Here is a 12722-nt window from a genome sequence, read left to right on the forward strand (position 1 = left end):
GTCGGGACCAAAGATTGATTTCTCAGAAGATTTTTATCTTTAAGTATTATTGGAACATGCCTTTCGTAGATAAGAGGCAACAACTCTGAAATCTTTTGGTCAACCTCTTGTCAAATATTCTTCCTCTACCACTCTGACTCTCTCAGCCTCTTCAATCCTCCTGGAGACGGGGATTTTACTGCCTTCCTGAGGAAGGCTGTTTGACCATTAGTAATCCAGGCCAAAAGGTCCTCCCCCTATAACTTAAACCCACTGATACTTGTGTACTCCCTGAAACAAAACAGAAGAAAAGTTTTCTTTGAAGATTTGAAGATGGAGAAAGCAGCTTTCCATCTTTGTCCTGTCCTCATATTCTTCACATTTGTCTTGACTGAGAAGGCTAAGCACACACACTCCATGCGTGTATGTGGGACAGGCATGCTGCTGAGGCATACGTGTGCATGAGCTCTGATCCTTACAGCAGCCCAGTAAGGAAGGTAGGTAAGTAGGTAGGTAGATAGGTGTGTCCTATTCCTAAGTACAGATGAGAAAACTTCGGCTTGTTTAGTCAAGGGCCTGGCTCCCCAAGGCAATACAGTTGGAAGGAGTTATTTCCCAAATAGAAACCCTTTCAGTCCCCTGCCATCTCCATCATGAGGCATGGCACACAGAACCCTTAGGATCTCTTCTGCATTTCAGTTTGTTAACATAACCCCTTGACATGCCCCATGAGAACTGCTGAGCTGCAGAAAATTTTCCAAAACAGAGTCAAACCAAGTATAAGTCAAGTTGGTTTTCTTGGTAGTAAAACACATATCATGTAAAATTTACCATCTTAACCATTTTTGAGTATACAGTTCAGTAGTGTTAAGTACATTCACTTTGTTGGGCAAACGATCTCCAGAATGCTTTCAGTTTGCAAAACTGAAACTCCATACCCATGAAACAACTCCCCATTCCCCGCTTCCTGCAGCCCCTAGCCACCACCATTCTACTTTCTGTCATTCCACCTTCTGTCTCTCTGAATTTGATTACGCTAGGAAATTCTTCATTCTCTAAGTAGTCTCAATGATTTCTGAGCTAATAAAGAGCACCGTCTGTAATGGTCACACCCTGTGAGGAAGCAGGCAGCTCTGGAAAGCCCGCACGTGGAAAAGGGATGAGATGGACAACACCTAGGCCAAGAAACCCCAGGCCAAAGGGGAAGTGGATATTTTAGCCAGACTGTTTTCATAGCCTAATAAATGAATTGGCCATGATAGTTCAAATAGGATAGTTTGTGTTAATGGGAACCAGTCCTTCTCTCAATTAAAAGGGCTAACGTTCACTTAGCACTTGTTATATCCCAGGCACTCTGAGAAGAGCTTTACACGTCTCGTGTCATCGAACCCTCCCAAAAGCCACATCAAGCAAGTGTCATGATCCCTGTTTTGTAGATGATGAAACCGAGGCTCGGTGAGGTTGACTAACTTGTTCTCTTAGTCACTACATCTACTCCCCCTCTGGGCTCCAGCACTCATGCCATTGTGAGGGGACAAAGCCAGACACACTGTAACAGGAAGAGATACCTGCTTGAAAAAGCTGTTAATGGTCAAGGTCTTGAAGTTGGATCCAACCCCATTTTCCTCCAAGGAGAAGGCTCTTTCAGAAAGTCTTCGAGATTGGGACAAAGTTTTCCGCTCACTCACAGAGCCTTTCCCTTTAAGGAAAACAATTGTCATTCTAAAGTTTGCCTTTCTGTTTGAATATATAGCAGTTATTAACTTTACCATACGTAGGATAGGTTGAAGTGCACTGAAGGAGAACACTGAACACGGCCATTCTTGTTTTGCATGACAATTTCCCTCCCCGATCCCTGTTCTTAGACCCCCCTGTTGGAGCCCCTAATCCTCCTCTGATCATAGTGAGAGCCCAGGAGCAACCACAGTGCCCTCCCACGTGGCGATCAAGGAGCAGGAGTCCAGAACTGCAGCCAGAGCAGGGTCTGGCCAAATAATCAGCTTTATTTAGTCAACAGTGTTTAGTTTTGTTTTATTTTTATATTTACATTCCACTGGGAGAGGCATGTACTCAAATGCCCCTGCAGGCATTTGGGACTCTGGCCCGAACATGCTACGTACAGGTCAGCCTGAGTCCATCCTGGATCTGAGCTTTCTTCTGCTCTTGCTGTATGGACCAGGCAGCAGAACTGAGTTTCTGCCTTGGCCAACCTGCCTAATGGTAATTAGAACTGAGTCACACCCAAACCTGAACCCTGATACTCTGCTTAGTTGTTTCTTACCCCGTTTGAGATTTAGGTGAGGATTTTGTTACTTTTATACTGCAAAGCTCAGGGGTTCTGTAGTGAATGGTCAAATTGCATAGAACTGTAATATTTCAACCCCATCTTTGAACATTCTCTTACCCTTAATTCTTGTCATGATGTGGAACTGGAACTTCCTGCCACCACTGAGCCACCTAAACTTGCCATGCTGCCTCAGTATAACACACTACATCTTTTGGTTGCTTCTTAAAAATCAGCCTCTGTAGTCAGGTTAATTTCTCCTTGACCCAGAGATGACTGAGGACCCAGCAAGCTCTATGCCTTAACTACCTAGTTTATGTGTCCTTTAAGCTCTATGCAGAACTCTTTCAAATAAGGCTACCTGGGTCTACATAGAAATTAGCATTAAAAAAAAACCCACACACACATATTGTGGTGTGAATGTTCGGATGCACTAAAATGAGATTTTTTTCTTTTTTTGCGGTACGCGGGCCTCTCACTGTTGCAGCCTCTCCCGTTGCGGAGCACAGGCTCCGGACGCACAGGCTCAGCGGCCATGGCTCACGGGCCCAGCCACTCCGCGGCACGTGGGATCTTCTGGACCGGAGCACGAACCCGTGTCCCCTGTGTCGGCAGGCGGACTCTCAACCACTGCGCCACCAGGGAAGCCCTGAGATTTGTTTTTGATAAATCAGCAATAACCCGGGAGTTCTGACTGGTAATTATGCATCAATAACTCCAGGATAGCAGCAGCAATAACAAAATACCTTTTCCTCCACTCCTCTGGTAAAGGCAACATTTCAGAAGTGGCAGAGCTAAGGAATGCATGAAAAACTTCCCAAGAAATGTGACTGGAGACATAAATATTTGCTGGATACAAAGACATTTTAAAAAACAGAAACTCTGCCACACGTGAGGGGTGATATTCTTGCAAACTCTGTAACCCTCTTGGATAGTTCCATACCCAAACTGTTGAGGGACTTAATAACTCAGATCAAGGGTTAGGTAATGGAAAAGAGAAATATGCTAAATAAATCAGAACAGTAACTAAATATTCTTTTGGCATCCACATTTTTCACTTGCCCTTGGCAAAATAAACTTTAAGGAACTGGAAATTTTGCTAGAAACCAGAGTTTTTCATTTTGAAGCCCTTGCTTTTCTTATATTTAGGAGCCAACCATGGTGCCTTTGTTGAACACACTACAAACTATATTATTATATTATTATATTTTCTTGTTATTTTCAAGAATTTTACTTTTAAGAAGAGATGGCCACTGAAAATTAACTCTTTAAAGTGTCAAACTGTACAGAAAATTCCAACCAAAAATCTTACTATATTTAAACTCCACAAAGTTCATTGTAATTGTCTTGGAGATCACTGTCCAATCAAGCATTTGTATTCCAGTCTTAATCATGTTTCATTCTATTCACCTCCTTCTTCCTGCCCACTCCCCCCACCTTACTGCACCCCCAACCCCCCACCAATCAGTAGCTAACCTCAGAGTTGGTACATTGGGGAGCCCTTCCCTTCACACCACAGTTGAAAAGCTTACCAACCGTGGACTCCACATCAGTTACCTCCCTGTCGAGGGTAGAGACATTGAAGAAACTTGCTAAGCTTATGGGAGCCCAGGCAAAGGGCATCCGGTATTTCCCCAAACGTTGGCAGAAGGATTCAGCTTGAAGTTTTAGTTTTTCAATCTTTTCTTTACTCTAGAGGAAAATGGAAAGAGACAGAGAAACAAACAATATGGCACAACATCATTCTCAATGGTGAAAACTGAAAGCATTTCCCCTAAGATCAGGAACAAGACAAGGGTGGCCCTTCTCACCACTATTATTCAAGATAGTTTTGGAAGTTTTAGCCATGGCAATCAGAGAAGAAAAAGAAATAAAAGGAATCCAAAGCAGAAAAGAAGAAATAAAACTGTCACTGTTTGCAGACGACATGATTCTATACTTAGAAAATCCTGAAGATGCCACCAGAAAACGACTAGACCTAATCAATGAATCTGGTAAAGTAGCAGGATACAAAATTAATGCACAGAAATCTCTTGCATTCCTATACACTAACAACAAAAAATCAGAAAGAGAAATTAAGGACCCACTCCCATTTACCACTGCAACAAACAGAATAAACCTACCTAAGTAGGCAAAAGATCTGTGCAGAAAACTATAAGACACTGATGAAAGAAATCAGATACAAACAGATGGAGAGATATGCCATGTTCTTGGATTGGAAGAATCAACATTGTGAAAATGACTACGCTGCCCAAAGCAATCTACAGATTCAATGCAATCCCTATCAAATTACCAATGGCATATTTCACAGAACTAGAACAAAAAAGTTTACAATTTGTATGGAAACACAAAAGACCCTAAATAGCCAAAGCAATCTTGAGAAAGAAAGACAGAGTTGGAGGAATCAGTCTCCCTGACTTCAGACTATACTACAAAGCTACAGTAATTAAGACACTGTTGTACTGGCACAAAAACAGAAATATAGATCAATGGGACAGGATAGAAAGCCCAGAGATAAACCCATGCACCTATGGTCAATTAGTCTATGACAACGGAGGCAAGGATATACAATGGAGAAAAGACAGTCTCTTCAGTAAGTGGTGCTGGGAAAAGTGGAGAGCTACATGTAAAAGAATGAAATTAGAACATTCCCTAACACCATACACAAAAATAAATTCAAAATGGATTAGAGACCTAAATGTAAGACTGGACACTATAAAACTCTTAGAGGAAAACATAGGAAGAACACACTATGACATAAATCACAGCAAGATCCTTTTTGACCCACCTCCTAGAGTAAAGGAAATAAAATCAAAAATAAACAAATGGGACCTAATGAAACTTAAAAGCGTTTGCAGAGCAAAGGAAACCATAAACAAGACAAAAAAGCAACCCTCAGAATGGGAGAAAATATTTGCAAATGAAGCAATTGACAAAGGATTAATCTCCAAAATATACAGAGCAGCTCATGCCGCTCAATATCAAAAAAACGATTCAGTCAAAAAATGGGCAGAAGACCTAAACAGACATTTCTCCAAAGAAAACATACAGATTTCCAACAAACACATGAAAAGATGCTCAACATCACTATTCATTAGAGAAACGCAAATCAAAACCACAATGAAATATCACCTCACACCAGTCAGAAGGGCCCTCATCACCAAATCTACAAACAATAAATGCTGGAGAGGGTGTGGAGAAAAGGGAAACCTCCTGCACTGTTGGTGGAAATGCAAATTGATACAAACAGTATGGAGAACAGTATGGAGGTTAACTAAACAGTTAAACTAAACATAACAGGTAAACTAAACATAACTAAACTAAACTAAACATAACTAAACATAACTAAACATAACTAAACTAAACTAAACATAACTAAACATAAACTAAACATAACTAAACAGTTAAACTAAACATAACAGGTAAACTAAACATAACAGTATGGAGGTTAACTAAAAATAGAACTACCATATGACCCAACTACTGGGCATATACCCTGAGAGAACCATAATTCAAAAAGATACATGTACCACAATGTTCATTGCGGCGCTCTTTACAATAGCCAGGACATCGAACCAACCTAAATGTCCATCAACAGATGAATGGATAAAGAAGATGTGGCACATATATTCAATGGAATATTACTTAGCTGTAAAAAGGAACGAAATTGACTTCTTTGTAATGAGGTGGATGGACCTAGAGTGTGTCATACAGAGTGAAGTAAGTCAGAAAGAGAAAAACAAATACTGTACGCTCACGCACAAATATGGAATCTAAGAAAAAGGTACTGGTGAACCCAGTGGTAGGGCAGGAATAAAGACACAGATGTAGAGAATGGACTTGAGGACATAGGGGGATAGGGGAAGCTGGGACGAAGTGACAGAGTAGCATTGACATATATACACTACCAAATGTAAAATGGATGGCTAGTGGGAAGCTGCTTGTAGCACAGGGAAATCAGCTCAATGCTTTGTGACGACCTAGAGGGGTGGGATAGGGAGGATGGGAGGAGATATGGGGATATATGTATACATATAGCTGATTCATTTTGTTGTACAGCAGAAACTAATACAACATTTTAAAGCAATTATACTCCAATAAAGATATAAAAAAACCCAGTATGGCACCAGCACCAAGTCAACTGCCTCTGCCATGGATATGACAGCCATCTCCAAAATCCCTACTCTACTGATTAAAAAGAGGGAATAGGCAGAAAAACAACACATCTCAGGCCAGAAGTCCAACTGATAAGGAAGTACAGAATAGAAAAGGAGGAATTTAAAGAATTAAAGAAAGCCTACATTCAATTATTAAATATACCTTCAGCTAAACAAACAAACAAACAAGCAAACAAAAAACCCCAAAGTATTGGGGCTTGTTATACTACCTAATCAACAAGTACCTCTTTTAGGTGCTAGCTACACTGGATTCGCAAGAGAGAATCTTGGGATGAAAAGTTTTGTACATCATCTATCAAGCTCTTAAGTGAGCCTGTTTTTCCACAGTTGTCTTGGAAGATTCCAGAAAGATCTATAAGCGTTCCTAACAATCTCCTTATTAGGTTGACAACACTTCCAAAGTAATCATTCTAAGTTCAGGATAAAAGGTAGATTAAAAAAAGCAAGTTATCTTGAGTTCAGTAAATCTTACTTGAAATTTATGAGTCTGCAGTAGGATGCCGTTAGGCAAGTCTTATTCCAAAAAGGCCATGTTTTAAAAATTATGTTGGAAACTTTTGCAAATGGGTGCTGAGAAGAGATGTCCTTTTCATGGCTCAGTACCAATGTTGTACTAATACATTTATGATGTACAGCAGTCTCAGCTAATGTCCAAATATCCAAATCAGAAAGGGTGGTGGCCCATGCTGTGGAGGAAGCTAGGGGAGCTGTGGCACTGTTCAGTTTCATGGGGTGTCTGTGGCCCTCCCAACCGAGCCCAGGCCTCAGAACCAAGACAACAGGACACGCTTTTGCCCTAGTGAAGTTTTGTAATTAGACATTGGTGTGTACATCATCGTTTGCTGAGTTTAATAGTTTATTTCTTTAAAAAGTTGTCATCGATGAAGTTTCCCTTCCTTATTTTGTTTGAATATAATTTATTAGTGCTTCATATGGGGACACATTATGGACTAAACTCCATTAACTATTTTATGGGAGACTTCTGAAAAATACCTGCTTATTCTAAAATGTTACCATTTAGCAATACTCAAAATAGCATACCTTTCCACCATCACTTTCTTTGATAACCATGTAGGGTTCTGCACAGTCTCCAATCTCTCCCTGCTGAAGGACTTTTTCAATCTACCAACAAAAATAATATTAAAACAAAGCACGTGAATTACATTTGTATAATGGAATCTATGCAACCATCAAAATAGTGTCTTATGACAATATTTGATGACATCAGATGTCCATAATATATGTTTTTTGATTTAAAAAATCAGTACGAAGAGTATTACACAGTTTTGTAAAAAAAAATCATAAAGGCATATTAAAAGGACGATAGATACATGGCAAATGTTAATAGTAGTTATCTTTGTATGGTGGGATTATGTACTGTCTTTATTTTCTTCCTATTGCTTACGTGTATTTTCTGTTTTTAAATAATAAACATGTATTATGCCTACAATAAAAAATACAATAAAAGTTATTTTTTAATACAAAACCCACGAGACATATGTAGGATGTTAATAGCTCATTTTGTTTATTATTGCTTACAACGTAAAAAAAAGAGATATGACCTCTGTGAAAGTCAGGTTGGGGACTAAAACCTTCCACAAAATGAATAAATGAACAGAATAAATTATCTGTAATTGTCTCCCTTGTATTTCCTATTAGGGCTGCTTCTCTGGACTTAACAGACTTGGAAAGGAACTTGAAAGCAGTAGGATGGTACAGCTTTTCACTTTGCTAAGTGGCTGGTAATATGAATTACTACTGTCAAGCATCGTCTTCCATCTTGCTGCAAGTGAAGGACCTGGCTGGCCACAAATCTAGGCACCATGTTTAAGAGAAAAAAAAGCAGAAATTTAAAATTGTCTAACCCTCTGCTCAAAGAAAATTTAATTTAACTTACATGTGGAAGAGAAAAACAAATGGATTTAGTCCCATTAGTCTGTGTTAGTAGTTGAGATAATCCTTGAAGAAGAAGTTTGGGTCAACATATCCTAAAAGGCACACATTCTTAACAGGCACTGTCAATTAGGCACCAAGTATTTAACCAGAAATACCCAAGTGGTGGAGGGTGATTCATGGAGTTTCAAAGGAAATGGCATGGGGCTGCTCAACGAACATCTGTCTCAAGAAGACTGCAAGCATTAAGTCTCTCGTCTCACAGAGGAACTTAAAAACCCCTTCCCACTGCCATAGCCTGAAGATGAGGCTGATCCTCCTGAGAGATGCACCAGGTTGAGGCCATGGACACGTAACACTCGAGGTAGAAACTAACCCATTTTCCTGTTAGTCAGCGATCATTCACCTATTCATTTGTTTAGAAAACATTTGTTGAGTCCTTTCTGTAGGGTAGCTGTTGGGGAGACAAGGTGGTGAACATGACAGGCCTGGTCCCTATCCTCCTGAAATTGATGGTCGGGAGTTTATACAGCAAATTGGAAAGAAGCTAATTTTTCCATGAGGTCAGTGGACAGAAGTGTGGTCTTTAAAATGAACTTTGAACCGAGATAAAGAACCTTCTCATTAGAATCCTGAAGCGAAGAATGGGAATGCCATGACTTTGCATCTAGAGCATGGAACCCACAGGAGAGGGATCTCCAGAATTTGGAAGGAGGATCCAGATTCAACCAGATGAGCAGATACGATTCCCTTCACCGAGTTGGACAAGGCTAACTTCAGGTACTTTGCGAGAAGGAGCTGCCGGCCGCTATGAGAGCCTACTATGTGGTCCTTCAGCATTGATACGTAAAAGAAACGCCTGAGTCCTCGTAACCATGGCAGGCAGGGGAAAGGGGCATATCAGAATTGCCTGGGAATTTCTTTAAGGTAAAGAGGCTACCCTCAGCCCTATTTAGAGGGAAAGAAGCAACAATTGTGGTATTACAATAAAGAAAAACAAATCAGAGGCAAACCAGGGACTGTCTTACTGAGTAGATTTAAATTTCTTAACTCTATCCAGACAATTTAGAGAATGTTTATCACTGCCAAATGAATGCATTTATACATCTGAAAATTTTGGAATATACTTAGTAATAGTCACCCATAGGTAACCACTGATATTTAGCAGACTACCATGGGTTACCCAAAATAAAGTCATCCACTGAGAACTGGAATTGGAAATAAAATTTGGATCTATGGAACTGGTATTGACTTCTTTGATTTCCCAGGCTGGAGTGAATTTTAAAAGTAACTGCAGGCTGCTACAGTTTGCTAGAGTGGACTTTAAGCTAATTTTCCTGTATGTCTAAGTAATATTGCGATGAAAAGGACACACATTAAGTTTGACAACAAGAGATGTGTCTTTTTAGCAATAGAATTTTAACTCTGTTTTCCAGAAACTTCAATCAGTTCCCTTCAAGGGAGCCTGACCTTTCAGAATTTTTGTAAAACGGTGTAAAGGGAGCTAGAATGGAAGGACATCTGCCTCTTGTTAAGTGACCTCCACATCACCTGAAGTTTTTGGAACCTGTATGCTACTCTCATGGGATCATGGGGGAATCAATGAGATTATGGACATAAAACACTGTGCTAACTAGAAAATGTCCCAATCCTAGAATGCTGGGTGTACATGAAATTAAAACAACAGGACTTTTTTTCAATTTGAGGGTAAAGAGTCAATGAGACTAGTTACTTGGCTTAAAGTAGATAAAATACTCAATGTTTGCTGTTAACTTCTAACCAGCCATGTTGGTGTGTAGAGAAAGTCTCTGGTTTTCTTACATCAGCAAAGAGTACAATCTCGAATGAAAGGTCTTTCCACTCAGAACTGCCCACAGATTTTGGCTCTCACTAGACATACTCAGTCTGTGAGATGGTGATGAATAAGGGAGAGTGAAGCTTGGACACTATAACCCACACCACAAACTGTCAGAGCCTGGATTTTCGGACATTTAACTCTGGGTCTTTAGAAAAATGTGAACATGATTAGGAGACTCTACCTGAGATTTTTCTCCACAGCAGCATCCCAGAGCTGGATAGCTGAGGGTGTTTTCCTTGTTAGAAGGAAGGGTGTCTATACATGCCAGACTTTATTCTGTAATCACAACTACTCACTGAGGGAGGTGTTATTATCTCCACTTTACAGATGAAGAAACTAAGTCTCAGAAAGGTTAGGTAATTGCCCAAAGTCATATAGCTACTAAGTTGCAAAGCCAGGACTCAAACCTAGGACCGTTTGACTCCAAAACCCATCGTCTTTCTAGTACCCAACACAATTTGCTCGTAAAGGAAAAGGAGTAAAGTTGAGAGGGAAACAAAGCGAATCTCACAGAGGACATGTAATATTTTCTGATACCTCTTTCACTCTAAACATGCGCTGGGAGTAATGCAACAATGAGAACATCAGACTGTGCCAATCAGATTGTGTTGAACTACCTTGACTACTAGGTAGATGTCCGAGGATGGATAGGTGACTGAGAATACCGCAGATCTTGCCTGACTGGACGTGGCAACAGAGGGCGTGTGAGCACGCAGAAATCCTTTGAATTGGTCAGAGTTCAGGTCACAGTGAAAATTTTCTGAGATCTGTAAATGAGTGGCAAAATGAAAAATGAGTTATACCTATTGTTCTCATGGTCTAAACATGTTAAAAAAAAAAGTGGAAAAGAAAAACCCACCAGGTTTCACCAAACAAATAAGTATAACCGTAGACATGGTTTTTGACTAGCAGCTGCTGGAAAATCTGATACGTATTTTGTCACAGTCTCTAGATATTTCTGAGTCATTTGAGAGATGTTCTTTGAAACATTAAAATTTGTATCAACCCACCAGTATCTCCTGAATTTCAGTGATGTGCTAGGTACTGCATTGAAGAAAAGCAAGGCATTACTTTGGCTCTCAATTAGTTTACCATCGAGAATGAGGGAAAAGGCCAATGCATACTAACTACAGTAAGAGCAAAATATAAGTGACCACACTCCTACAAAAAAGCGCTGTGGAAGTTCCCGAGGGTGAGAGGTCACATCCAGTTGGGGGGGATGGGGAATGCTTTCCATGGGGGAGGCATGTGAGATGGACAGGCCTTGGAAGAAGGTTCCGCCAAGCAGAGCTGGAGGGGGACTGGGTACCAGGGAGAGAGTGCAGCACAGGTATCTCAGAGGCTGTAACACGGGGAGTGACTTTAGTTAACATCAAGGAGCCTGGCTTGACTCTGCCTAGGCTCTCGAGGGAAAGAAAGCAGATGAGAGCCATCCTGAAGAAAGCCGGGCATGGAAGCTGAAGAGTTTGCTTTCGATGTTGCGGGTAGTGAGTATCCATTACAGATTTCGAGCAACAGCATGTCACGATGAAGGCTCCTGAGCTCAGCGGTGCGGCGTTACTTAAGAACCGCTGTAGAGTTGGGTTTCCCCTTCACCACTAATAGATTTACAGCCAAGAAGCGGCTCCCGGGCAGAGACTACATTTGCCAGCCTCCCCTGCAGAGTTAGGAGTGAGCACGTGACTAGATTCTTTCCAGCGAATTGTGAGCACAAGTGACGATGTGTCTAACTTCCAGGCTCCAACACCACCCCACACCCCCACCATCTTTCCCCCTTTTTCCGGGGGCCGTAGCGGCAGTGACAAGAGTGACTGGGGAGGGCATATACTGAAGATGTGTGGAGGAGACACTGCCACTTGGGTTCCCGAATGCCTGAGTGGAGGAGACCACTGTTGACCCCGCACCTCCCTACTCTGGATTGTTAAGAGACAAAGGCAGAAAATTCTCCTTCTTCTAGCCAAGGGTTCTCCATATGTGGCCCCCTGACCAGCAGCTTCAGCATCACCTGGGGACCTGTTCGAAATGCAAATTCTTAGGCCTCATCCAGATTTACTGAATCGGAAACTCTGGGGGTGGGCCCACCATCTCTTTTAACAAGCCCTCCGGGTGATTCTGCCTGTGCAAATCTGAGCTTCAAACCACTGTAAACCATTTAAACCACTTAAACCATTAAACCATTCAGCTTTAAACACTGAATGTGTGTGGGGGAGGTCTCCTTGTTTTAGCAGTTTACCTGCCCTGACCAATACAAATCTTAGTGATCATTAATATTTATTCAAAATATACACACTTCCTTAGCTACTGAATGGTTATGGGTAGAGGGGCAGAAACGTCTCCTCTGGTTTTGCCATTTGTGCCCTCCTCTAGGAGTTACGAAACGACAAAACATTAAGACATTCATGGAGAAATCTTTTCAATTAAAAGCACAATATACTTGGTGAGGTCTCTACCTGATGGCAAATTTAGACTTTCATTGCACAAGATGCCTTCCATTCATGATAAGCCTGTCTCACAATGCAAAAAACTCCCC

The 12722-nt window shown here is 41.0% G+C and overlaps 1 protein-coding gene across 3 annotated transcripts in view; it reads right to left on the reverse strand.

The window, feature by feature from the left end:
* The window catches only part of DOCK8 (dedicator of cytokinesis 8), a 223036-nt gene that overhangs the window by 113157 nt on the left and 97157 nt on the right, over positions 1 to 12722 (reverse strand). For all 3 annotated transcript variants that reach the window (XM_079926384.1, XM_079926385.1, XM_079926386.1), the window contains 4 exons: positions 10810 to 10959; positions 7483 to 7563; positions 3796 to 3955; positions 1548 to 1678 (listed from right to left, as the gene is read on the reverse strand). In XM_079926384.1, coding sequence (XP_079782510.1) covers positions 1548 to 1678; positions 3796 to 3955; positions 7483 to 7563; positions 10810 to 10959 — 522 coding nt within the window. The remainder of the gene's footprint in view (positions 1 to 1547; positions 1679 to 3795; positions 3956 to 7482; positions 7564 to 10809; positions 10960 to 12722) is intronic.

The sequence above is a fragment of the Stenella coeruleoalba genome (assembly GCF_951394435.1).
Source record: "Stenella coeruleoalba genome assembly, chromosome: 7".
Lineage (NCBI taxonomy): Eukaryota > Metazoa > Chordata > Mammalia > Artiodactyla > Delphinidae > Stenella > Stenella coeruleoalba.